At 37.7% G+C, this 13200-nt stretch overlaps 1 protein-coding gene across 2 annotated transcripts in view; it reads right to left on the bottom strand.

Moving 5' to 3' along the window:
* Positions 1–478: 478 nt before the first annotated feature.
* Positions 479–13200, bottom strand: part of KATNAL1 (katanin catalytic subunit A1 like 1) — a 104788-nt gene continuing 92066 nt past the window's right edge. For both annotated transcript variants that reach the window (XM_036301737.1, XM_036301738.1), the window contains exons 9-11: positions 7162–7296; positions 2363–2489; positions 479–1081 (exon numbers count right to left, since the gene is read on the bottom strand). In XM_036301737.1, coding sequence (XP_036157630.1) covers positions 883–1081; positions 2363–2489; positions 7162–7296 — 461 coding nt within the window. In that variant the 3' untranslated portion in view covers positions 479–882. The remainder of the gene's footprint in view (positions 1082–2362; positions 2490–7161; positions 7297–13200) is intronic.

The raw sequence follows: 13200 nt of genomic DNA, 5'->3' as shown, positions 1-13200 counted from the left end.
GAGTACTTTTTGTACCAGCAAAAAGTACTAAAGACCAGAGAAACAACCTGGCAAAATGACTCAAAAACCACAAAGCATTAGGATATTCTTGCCCAGAGCTCAACAAATGACTAAGTAGCTAATAGAAAAAATGGTGGGGAAAGGAAGGATAAAAGTTCAAACCATAGGATAGACTCCAACAGTAAGTAGCTGAATTCTAGAGGTTTAACTAGCAGATTCAATATCTAATCCAAAACTATCATTCTTAACAATAATGAATCTGACACAAACTCAGTTTTAATGTTGAAAGTGAACATATGTAGGTCCCTCATGTTTAGAGAAAAGAATAGAAAAACACACACAAAAAAAACAAAAGACGACTGCCCAGCTGGTGTGACTCAATGGTTGAGCATCAACCTACAAACCAATAGGTCACAGTTCTATTCCCGGTCAGGGCACATGCCCAGGTTGCAGGCTCGATCCCCAGTAGGGGGTGTGCAGGTGGTAGGTGATCGATAATGTTTCTCTCTCATCAATATCTCTGTCTCTCTATCCCTCTCCCTTTCTCTCTCTCTAAAAATTGATGAAACCATATTTTTTAAGATGACAACAAATGCAAGTGAGGTACAGAGGTCCTTCTAAATCTTTTGTAAACAAGTTTCCACAGTAGCACACCGATCCCTTTCCTCTGCCGCCCTGACACCCTGCTTTAGGGGTGCAATATTAATACATCAGGCTCTTTATGTAAGCTTTTCTCATTTTTCAACAACATTTATACTCTGTGGTTTTAGGTTATTTGCCTTTAAGTGAAAATCTCTCCAATGAAAAATTCCAAACCTATATGAAGAAATTTCTTCACATTTTATAAACAAAAATACCAGAAATGGAAGAGCCGATAGAAATTCAAGCAGATCCAAATTCAACCATCCATTTTTCATACTTCTCCAAGTCTGCAGCAGAGACAGACTTGGCAATTTTTTTAAGAGCCAATTCAAAGTCTCCTTTGGTAACAGGCATCTGAAGCTCCTCCTTAGAAAGTGCACGGATCTCTTCTGGACTTAAGCCATTGATGCGCCGTCTCATTGCCATTAAGGATGCATCCCTAAAAATGTACCAGAGTCAGTGAATACTTATTGTTGCAAATGCTACAAACACTTTCAGGTGAAACAAAGTTAAGGGAAAACATTCAAAAGATCATGTCATATGATTTTATGATGCTGTGTGGAATTTTCTACCTCAGAGACACCCTGGGAGTTCACGAAAGGTTAAAACAGAATGGAAAGGACTTAAACATAAAATGTATTGTTCATGAACCCTAAAAGTCCATATTGGACTCAGATAATACTGATTATTATTTTCCCCACTTGTTCCACAAAGACTACCAAAAAGTTTAGGAAACTGAAGTAAAATTTTAAAATACCGAATTGTACACTTAGAAATGAGCATATGGCCAGTATTAGTATAATTCAAATCTATACCAGTTTGTTTATAATCTAATTAGAGGAGGTAAAGCCAGGAACCTCTCTCTCTAGAACATGAATGCATTTGCATATAGTGGATGTGGAATTCCCTACACAGAGAATTTGTAGGCAACTAAAAGAATAACAAATCTAACTTCTCCAGGTCATATTTTCAGCTCCACTCTGAAGACTTGTAAATCACTATGAAGGTTTAGAGAAAATGGACAATTAGTGCTCATGAGAAAGCTATTAGAATACCAAGCCAACCAAAACTTCAGATTCTTATATACTTTACTACAGTGATAATATAAACTATTGTGAGTTTACTGTGTGCTACTAAACTTAGATGCACACAGGAAAAATACTGGTAGAAAAAGTCAGAAACATAGATGTGGTTTTAAAGAAAGGCCACTGATGTCAACAGTGGCCTTAGGAAAGTAAGAAAAGAAAAAAAAATCCTCTTTGTTGAGTGAGGTAGATTATCTAAAAATTATAATTTCACTAAATTGAAAGGAAAATTTTAATATATATGTATCTTTCACAGCTTAAACTGGTCAAGTTTATTCATCTGCAAATATTAAAATAATACCAACCAAAACTAAGAGTTGTTATTTTACATGTTGATACAGCTAGGCTCCAATTTAGGGCTAAATTAACCTTAGGATGTGCTAGACACAATAATCTCTTTTAAAAAATCACAGGATAGAAAAGGTGACTATAATTTTATGTAGTTATTCATCTAGCAATGAACAATGAAAGTATGTAGAGAGAAAAAAAAAAACAACAAGAAAAATCGGGAGATCATTTCAAGAAAATGGGTGGCTGCTTTCATGTCAAGGGCTAATAACTATACTATCTTTGAGACCAGTCCTCCTGCCAAATATATAACTAATCTCTAAGGTCACAGATCATTTAAAAAATACCTGCAAACATTAGTTATATCAGCACCAGAATAGCCCTCTATCTTCTCCGCTATATCTTCCAGTTGAATATCAGGATCCAATTCAACCTCACGAAGATTGATCTTTAGAAGCTCAGTTCTTCCTTTTGCTGTTAGAAGATTTTTGTTATTGTTAGATGTTTTTCTATATCATTTTGATGAGAAATCACATATCAATGTTCAGGAGCAGAAACAGAGTCAGTAACTGAGTCTACAAGTATTATCAATTCTTTGCATGACTCCTGGAATTTAACTTCCTATGTGCTTTGGTTGAAATAACTAAAATTTGAAAAAAATGATACCTGCTATGAGAACAATGGGTCTGAGATCCTTTTATGTAAAATAAAAACATCAGTATTCAAGCACCAGAAATGCTTTCAGTTAAAAACAAAAAAAGAAAAACATTTGGCCTAAGTTTTATGAAACTAGACTGCATGGAGTATAACTTCTATAAATTACTTTGCTCACTCTTTAGTATGATACAGGAAAAGAGTTCTGCAACTCTAGTCAATAGTTCTATAAAAATCCAATTTTATTTTTCTGGGACGCAACAATTAGCACAAAATGCTTATTAAATGTTTCACTTGGAGAGCCAGCCCACAGACATTTGCTATGCCAGTATGATTAAAATGTCTAAACTCAAACAAATCAATTTAAACAATATTTTAAAAAACAACCATGCTTACAGTTTTATCATCTGTGTTAGTAGCAAATCTGCTTAATACAGCACAGTAAAATAATGCATAGTTGGATCTAACTCTTTATTATTTCCTGATATATAAAATGAAATTTAATTTTCCCCCACTTTTACTTTGAAAAATTTTAAATCTACAAGTAAAAAACTCAATGAACACCTACTTACCTTTCATCTAGATTCACCAATTGTCAACATACTGCCATTATCATTCCCTGCTCTTCTCCTCTCCTCCCTGCCCGTTTTAGAATTGAGAGCTAGCTGTAGGTATCACAACACTTCATCTTAAATTCTTCAGTACTTATCTCCTAAAGACAGAGTTATCCCTGCAATTATCACACTTATCAGGAAATTTTTTAACCCTCACCCAAGGATATGTTTCAAGAGAGGAACGAGAGAGGGAGGCGGAAAGGGAAGGAGAAAAAGAGAGAAACATCAATCGATTGCCTCATGTACATGCCCCAACCAGGGATGGAACCCACAACCTAATTAAGTGCCCTGACCAGGAATCAAACCTGCCACCTTTTGGTGTACAGGATGACACTCCAACAAAATGAGCCACCTAGACAGGATAATTGAGTATTTTAATCTATGTTTCTGTATCTGTGTAATAGTGTTCACATACACATACACACACACGTGCACACACAGAGCAAAGCAAAGAGCAACCACAGTGGAAAAAGAAGCAACCAAGTATTATCTGGGATTGTCAGGAAAAAAAAGGATGTGACTAGAAAAACCTTTATTTCTAGAATTCCTTAACCTTGGGAGCTCCCAATCCTTGGCCATTCCCAGCCAGTAAGCCCACCTTGCAGTTCACCAGGGCACACTGCAAGTGGTGTAGGGCCAAAGAACTCCTCCACTCAGGTGGTCAGCAGGAGTGTGGGAAGAAAGAGAGAAGGGGAGGAAGCTCCTGGGTCCCCTGCTACAGAATGTGCTGTGCTCCTGCTGGCCCCACAATGAACTGATTTAACAGAGGAACTCATCTCACAGTGCCCTGCATGGAGCAGATGAGTGTTAGTGAACAAATATCGCTTTGCTCCTTTAGTCCCATTAGCAGACCACCACGTGTTTCTAAAGCAAATGTTTTACTGTGACTGCCCTAAGAACTTAAACACCAAATAGAATGAAATGTATTATCCTCCAGAAAGGAAGTTCTACACAGTCAACTTAAATGAACCTGTTCATAAGTGAGGGCCTGGTGGTCTGAAGCTTAGTTGGAAGTGTCCTCCTTTTCCCTGATAACTATGATTTAGGGAAGATTAACTTTTAATACTGGTTGTATCAGTGATTTGTTAGAAGATTCTAAGTGGGATTTATCAGCTCCATAAAACTGAATCAATGACCTTTTAAAAGGATTTAACGAGGGGTTAATGTGTTAATAATAGTATAAAGACCTGCCATGGCTACAGAGCCAAGTTAACACACATTCTAAGTATAAATAAATATGTGATAACAATTCTCTTTAAACACACTAGGCAGTTCAGTGAAGTGGATAATTAGTGTGTGTATGCTGGGGCTGGACTGTACTCATACCCCTGTTCTGCTGCCCTGAGCAAGATATTTAACTTCTCAGTGACTCAGCCTCCTCATAAGTAAAATAAAGATAAGAACAGACTCTACCCCATAAGACTGTTGTGAGAGTTAAATAAGCTAATACACTGAAAGCCTTGCCCACAGTCAGCACTCAGTAAATGTTGTCCTATCACCACCAAATAGGAGTAGAGGGAAATCGAGAAAACCCAGATCCCTTTTATGAAGGATCATCTGTGAGACAGATCATGTAGATGAAACACCCAGGGATGTAGAGTCCACGTAGAGAGATAGGCCAGGGCAAAGAAGACCTCGGAATTAAATGCTTTAATGTCGACTTTGAGAAATAATAAAATTTAAATGGAAGGGAAGAACATGAACAATCTAGGAAATGGGAGCATCATAAATAATGATGTGGAAGTAGAAAGCAAAACACATGTACCAGAGTGAAAAAAGGTCAGTAGGAAAAGAACAGAGCACTTACGAAAGGCAAGTGACACAAACAGGGAAAGTGTGAACTTGCAGTCGAAACAAGCAAACACACACACACACACCAAAACAAAACAAAAACCTAAAAAAAAAAAAAAGAGAGATGAAAGAGAGATGAGAGTTACTGAGAGTCCACGAGACGATGATGCCTTTATGGTTAAGGAGGTTAGTCTAAAGAATACAGAATTAGAGGGGGCTGGAAAAAGGAGTCCATTAGGCTGACCAGGTGGACACTACCATTTTTGGATGCAAGAACTAAGAGGAGATTTAGTGTCAGGCCAAGCTCCACCTGTCCTGTTACTTGACTTCTTGCCTTCAGTTGATCATGGAAAGCTGGATTTAACAAGATGACTGCAAGAGTTTCTTTTATCCCACACATGCTCCTACAATGGGGCCTTGCCTCTCTCCCACCCAAAGGCAGACTAATTCCCTTCCTCCTGAAAATGGCTGGGCTTGTAAATACTTCCACCCAGAGTAAGGCAGAAGTGGCAATTCATGACCTCAAGGCTAGGTCCTAATAATGCACCTTGCAACTTTTCCAGTGTAATAATCACACCTGGAGCCCTGAGCTACCATGTATGAAATCTGTCTGTCTACAGGTAACATGGAGGTACTCCAGCTGAGGCCCTAGGCCTCAACCACCAGGCATGTGGGTAACAGCATTCCAAATGATCCCAGGCTCCAGATGTGGGGTCACCTTTAGCTACTGAACCTTCCCATTTCTGACCCTAGACATCATGAAGAAGAAAACCTTTGACCCTTAGGGTAAGCAAAGACTCTTAAGACACAAAAAGCCCTATCCAAAAAGAAAAATTTGACAACAAGACTTAATAAAAATTAAAACTTCTGCTTACTGAAGACACCATAAAGAAAATTGAAAGGGAAACCATAAAGTGGAAGAAAATATTAATAATGCACGTATATGATCAAGAACTAAATTGCATTAATAAGACAACAAATAAACCAATTAAAAACTGTACAAAATACTTGAAAAGACATTGTACAAAAGATATACCAATGACCGACAGGCACATAGAAAGGTGCTCTACATCATTCGTCACCAGAGAAATGCAAATTAAAACCATAATAAAATGACATTTCACACTTAACTAAAATGACTAAAATTAAAATACCAACAATACTAAATGCTGACAAAGATGTGGAAGTACTGGAATCTCATTTATTGATGATGAAAGTATAAAATGGTACAACCACTAAGGAAAACAGTCTGGGTGCTACAAAATCAAACATATACCTACACTATGATCCACCTACTCCTTTCTTATCTACATTACCCAAAAGAAATAAAAACATTTGTACATAAAAATATTTGTATGAGAATATTTATAGCTTCATTCATAATAGTCAAAATAACTCAAATGTCCATCAAAAAGAGAATTAAAAATTTCAGTATAATAATATCACAGATAAACTACTGATACATGTAACCACATGGATAAATCTCAAAAATATTATGTTAAGTAGTAACCACATACACAAGTACATATGTCATGATTCCATTTATATGGAGTTTAATAATATGTAAAACTAATCTATGGTGATAAAAATCAGGAAAGTTAAAGGGCTTTGGATTAATTGGTAGGACGCACAAAGAAACTTTCTGGAATAAAAGAAATATCCTACATCTTGAGTAGGATAATAATTAAACAGGAATATTCACTTGGCAAAACTCATCAAATTTACACTAAAGATTTATACATTTCACTGAATATATAAATCTAAAAAAAATCCTTAAGAAAATTTCAATGTTCATCAATAGGATAAAATGGTATTTTTCTAAAGCAGAATATCTCAAGGAAATTTTATTTTTAAACACTTAAAGTTTAATGAAGACTCTTCAAGTTTAAAAGTAAAAACTAAGATGTCCTACCCAATTTTTTAACATGAATTCTGCTCTAAGTATAAGAGCTGCTCTGAAATGTACTGCAAATAGGTTTTGTAATGCTAAAAACTTCTTTTAGCAGAATGTCAATGGAATAAGGAGAAAAGGAAAAAAAGATAACAGGAAAAAAAAATTGAAACACTGTAAAGGGAATACATTGTACCTGTTGGGAGAGGTATATAAATCCTCTTCTCTAATCTTCTTCGCAAAGCTTCATCAATATCCCATGGGAAATTAGTAGCAGCTAATACCATAACCATTTTGGAAGGATCATCATTCTCTAAAGCTCCTCCAACACCTACATACAGTAAGAGGAAAAAGTCCATTATTTTTTCATTCAACTAACACTCCAAACATCAGTCACAGGCTGGTGATAGGCTCAATGATAAAAATAACAGTCCTTCTGACTTCTGGATGGTTGCAGACGAGGCACTTCAACAGATAACTATAAAAAAGGAAACTGAAGAGTTCACATCATCTATTATAGGATTCTAATCCAACAAGAAAAACCTTTTTTTCCTGTAAGAAAATAAAGTATATTCCTCTGAAAAGAAAAGGCATGAAAGATTCTTCTGTTTTATCTCTCTGATTTTTTTAAACCATGAAGTTCCTCAAAAATTGTTATTTTCTTAAATATTACTTTTCAATTAAAGTTTACATTCAATATAATTTTATATTAGCTTAAGGTGTACAGCATAGTGGTTAGGCAATCATTTACAAAGTGATTCCCCCCAATATTTCAAGTACCCACCTGGCACTGTATATAGTTATTACAATACTAGAGGCCCAGTGCACAGATTCATGCACTAATGGGGTCCCTCGGCCTGGCCTGCGGGGACTGGACTGAAACCGGCTCTCCAACATCCCCCAAGGGGTCCTGGATTGCAAGAGGGCACTTCTCAGGTGATGCACCCCGGAATCGGACTCCCTCCTCTCTGGTTCCAGGTGCGTCACCTTAGAACCTCAGCTGCCAAGTCTGCGGTGGTCAATGCACATCATAGCTACCAGTCGGAGCATCTGCCCCCGGTGGTCATTGTGTGTCATAGCTACTGGTCAGATGATTGGACAGTCACTTAGGCTTTTATATATATAGATTATTGACTATATTCTCTATGCTGTATTTCACATATCCTGGACTATTTTGTGAATACCAATTTGCACATCTTTCACCTAGCACCCCCAACCTCCCTCTCCTCTGCCAACCATCAGTCTGATCTCTATATCTATGAGGCTGTTCTACTTTTATTCGTTTATTTTGCTCTTTAATTTCCACATATAAATAAAATAATCTGATATTTGTCTTGCTCTGTCTGACTTATTTCATTTAGCATAATACCCTCTGGGTCCATCCATGTGGTCGCAAATGGTAAAATTTCATTCTTTTTATGCCCAAGTAATATTTCATTGTGTGTATGTATGTATGTATATGTGTGTGTATACACATATAAACATTTATACCACCACTTTTTATATAATCATCTATTGATGGGCACTTGAGTTGCTTCCATATCTCTGCTATTATAAATAATGCTGTAATGAATATAGGGGTTAATATAACTTTTCAAATTACTGTCTGGGATTTCTATAAATATATACCTAGAATGGAATTGCTGGGTCATAAGGCAGTTGCATTTTTAATTTTTGGAAGAGCCTCCATACTGTTTTCCATAGTGGCTGTACCAATCTCCATTCCCACCAACATTTCACTAGGATTGCCTTTTCTCCACATCCTCGCCAGCATTTGTTTTTTGTTGATTTATTAATGACTAGAAGTCTGGTGCATGAGATTCATGCACTGGAGGAGGGGGACCCTCAGCCCGGCCTGCACCCTCTCAAAGTCTGGGACCCCTTAGGGGATGTCTGCCTGCCAGCTTAGGCCCAAACCCCCAGGGATTGGGCCTAAGCCAGCAGTGAGACATCCCTCTTGCAGTCTGGGACCCCTTGCTCCTTACCGCCCACCTACAGCAGAGCTGGGAGAGGCTGCCGCCACCACCACTGTGCTCACCAGCCATAAGGCCGGCTTCTGGCTGAGCATGCTCCCCCTGTGGGAGTGCACTGACCACCAGGGGGAAGCTCAACGCAGAAGCTGCCCCTGGTGGTCAGTGCACGTCATAGTAACCGGTCGTTCTGCCGTTTGGTCAATTTGCATATTAGGCTTTTATTATATAGGGTAGCCATTCTGACAGGTGTGCGTGGTATGTCTGAGGTGGTATCTCTCTGTGGTTTTAACTTGCAATTCTCTGATGATTAACGATTTTGAGCATCCTTTCATATGTCTATTGGCCATCTCTATGTCCTCTTTGGAAAAGTGTTTATTCAGATCTTCTGCCCATTTTTTAATTTGATTGTTTGGGCTTTTTTGGTGTTTAGTTGTATGAGTTCCTTATAAATTTTGGATACTTAACCCTTTATCAGATGTATCACTGGCGAATATCTTCTTCCACTCAGTAGGTTGTATTTTCATTTTGGTGATGGTTTCTTTTGCTGTGCAAAACTTTTTATTTTGATGAATTCTCATAACTTTTATTTTTTTCTTTTGTTTCCCTTGCCTAAAAAGATATATCAGAAAAAAATATTGCTAAGAGAAATATCAGAGAATATACTGCCTATGTTTTCTTCTAGGAATTTTGTAAGTTCTCACATTTAAGTCTTTAATCCATTTTGAACTTGTTCTCATATAGGGTGTAAGAAGGTGGTCTAGTTTCATTTTTTTTTTTTGTATGTATCGGTCCAATTTTCCCAACACCATTTATTGAATAGACTGTTTTTATCTCACTGTATGTTCTTGCCTGTTGTGCATGGTTGGGGTCCCTCAGCCTGGCCAGCAATCGGGGCTGATTGGGGCCAGCAGGCCAGGGGAAGGGACTGTGGGAGGTTGGCTGGCCATGGGAGGTTGGCTGTGGAAGCACACTGACCACCAGGGGGTGGCTCCTGCACTGAGTGTCTGCCCCCCTGGTGGTCAGTGCGCATCATAGCTACTGGCCAGTCGTCTGGTTGTAACAGTCAGACTTTTAAATATATATAGATTAATTGACCATCTACGTGTGGATTTATTTCTAGGCTCTCTATTCTGTATCATTGATTTATGTGTCTGTTTTTATGCCAGTATCATGCTGTTTTGATTACCATAGGAGTACAGTTTGTAGTATAGTTTGGTATCTGGTAGTGTGATACCTCCAATTTTGTTCTTTTTTCTCAACATTGCTATAGCTATTCAAAATGTTTCATGGTTCCATATAAATTTTTGGATTATTTGTTCTAGTACTGTGAAAAATTCCATTGGTATTTTGATAGGAATTGCATTCAATCTATAGATTGCTTTGGTGATGTTAATTCTTCCAATCCATTAACACGGTATATGCTTCCACTTACTCGTATCTTCTTTAATTTCTTTCTTCAGTGTCTTACAATTTTCCGAGTACAGGTCTTTTATGTCCTTGATTAAATTTATTCCTAGATATTCTTTTTTTATGCAATTGCAAATGGATTATTTTTTAGTTCCCTTTTTGATATTTCATTATTTGTGTATAAAAATGCAACCAATTTCTAAATACTTATTTTGTATCCTCCTACTTCATTGAATTCAGTTATCATTTTTAGTTGTTCTTTGGTGGAATATGTAGGGTTCTCTGTATGCAATATCATGCCATCTGCAAATGACAGTTTTACTCCTTTCTATCCAATTTGGATTTCTTTTACTTCTTCTTATCTGACTGCTGTAGCTAGGACTTACAGAACTATGTTGAATAAGAGTGGTAACAGTGAACATCTCTGTCTTGTTCCTGATCTTAAGAGAAACACTTTTAGTTTTCTCCATTGAGTATGTTAGCTGTCAGTTTGTCATATATGGTCTTTAGCATGTTGAAGTATGCTCCCTTGGTTCCCTCATATGTTCCCTCTATTTGCTGAAAGTTTTTATCATAAATGGACGCTGGGTTTTGTCAAATGCTTTTCTGCATCTACTGATATGTTCATATTATTGTATCCTTCATTTTGTTTACATATATCACATTAATTGATTTGCAAATACTGTACCAACCTTGCATCCCAGGAAAAAATCCCACTTGATCATAGTGTATAATCTTTATAATGCATTGCTGAATTTAATTTGCGAATATTTTATTGAGAACTTTTGCATCTGTTATCAGGGATATCCTATATAATAAAGTCCTATGTAATAAAGAGGTAATATGCAAATTGACCATCACACCCTCTCACAAGATGGCCATGCCCATGTCATCACAAGATGGTTGGCAGGGGAGGGCAGTTGGGAGCAAACAGGCCAGCAGGGGAGAGCAGTTGGGGGTGATTGGGCTGGCAGGGGAGGGCAGGTGGGGGTGACTGGGCCTGCAGGGGAGGGCAGTTGGGGGGACCAGGCCTGCAGGGGAGGGCAGTTAGAGGCAACCAGGCCAGCAGGGGAGGGCAATTAGAGGCAACCAGGCTGGTAGGGAAGAGCAGTTGGGGGTGACCGGGCTGGCAGGGGAGGGCAGTTGGGGGGACCAGGCCTGCAGGAAAGGGCAGTTGGGGACAATCAGGCTGGCAGGGGAGCAGGTAGGCATCAATCAGGCCGGTAGTGGAGTTATTAGGGGGTGATCACGCTGGCAGGCAGAAGTGGTTAGGGGCAATCAGGCAGGCAGGCAGGCAAATGGTTGGGAGCCAGCAGTCCCAGATTGTGAGAGGGATGTCCGACTGCTGGTGGGATGGATCTGGTCTAAACTGGCAGTCGGATATCCCCTGAGGGGTCCCAGATTGGAGAGGGTGTAAGACGGGCTGAGGGAAAGCCATCCCCCAGTGCACAAATTTCATGCACCAGGCCTCTAGTTAGCCTATAATTTCCTTTCTTTGTAGTATCGTTATCTGGTTTTGGAATTACTATAAATGCTGACCTTGTAAGATGAGTTTGGAAGTCTTCCTTCCTCTTGAATTTTATGGAATAGTTTGAGATGGATAGGTGTTATTTCTTTGAATGTTAGGTAAAATTCACCTGTGAGGCCATCCAGTCCAGGGCTTTTGTTTGTTGTAAAGTTTGTTTGGTTTTTTTAATTACTGCTTTGATTTTGTTGGTCTGATCAGATTTTCTATTTCTTCTTGATTCAGTCTTGGAAGATTTTATATTTCTAGGAATTTATCCATTTCTTCCAGATTGTCCAATTAGTTAGCATGTAGTTGTTATAAGACTTTCTTATAACCCTTTGTACTTCTGTTATCAGTTGTTACCTTTTATCTTTCATTTATAATTTCGGGTTTTTTTTGGAGGGGGGGTCGTCCTTTCTCTTTTTTTTTCCTTAATGAATCTGCTTAAAGGTTTATCAATCTTGTTTATCTTTTCAAACGAGCAGCTGTTGGTTTCATTGATCTTTTGTATTTTTTTTTTTAGACTGTTTCATTTATTTCCATTCTGATCTTTATTATTTCCTTCCTTCTAGTCACTTTGGGCTTTGCTTGTTGTTCTTTTTATAATTCCCCTAAATGTAAGATTACTAGTAAATTGTTTATTTGAGATTTTTCTTGTTTCTTGAGATAGGTCTGAAATGATATGAATTTACCTCTTAGGACTGCTTTTCATTGTGGATTTGGGGTTGTTGTATTCTCATTTCCATTGGTCTCAAGGTATCTTTGATTTCTTCCTTGATCTCACTGCTTAGCCATTCATAATTTGGGAAGATGTTATTTAGACTCCATGTGTTTTAATGCTTTTCAGTTATTTTCTTGTAAATGATTTCTAGTTTCATACCATTGTGGTCAGAGAAGATCTTGATATGATTTCAATCTTCTTAACTTTATTGAGACTTGTTTTCTGTCCTAATGTGGTTTATCCTAATAATGATACATGTTAAGAATGTATATTCTGCTACTTTGCGGTTAAATGCTCTTGAAAACATCAATTAAATCAATCTTGTCTAGTGTGTCATTTAAGGCAGCTATTTCCTTATTGACTTTCTGTCTGGAAGATCTATCCATTGACATAAAAATCCCCTACAATGACTGCATTACTATTGACTTCTCCATATATTTCCTAAAAGATTTCCTTTATATATTCAGGTGTTCCTATTTGGATGCATAAATGTTTACAAGGGTTATATCTTCTTTATTTTAAAATATATTTTATTGATTTTTTTACAGAGAGGAAGGGAGAGGGATAGAGTAGTTAGAAACATCAATGAGAAACATCTATCAGCTGCCTCTTGCACACCCCCTAGTG

The sequence above is a fragment of the Myotis myotis genome, unplaced genomic scaffold, assembly GCF_014108235.1.
Source record: "Myotis myotis isolate mMyoMyo1 unplaced genomic scaffold, mMyoMyo1.p scaffold_m19_p_3, whole genome shotgun sequence".
NCBI lineage: Eukaryota > Metazoa > Chordata > Mammalia > Chiroptera > Vespertilionidae > Myotis > Myotis myotis.
The sequence above is the reverse complement of the archived record's forward strand: the minus strand, read 5'-3'. Positions and strand labels throughout refer to the sequence as shown.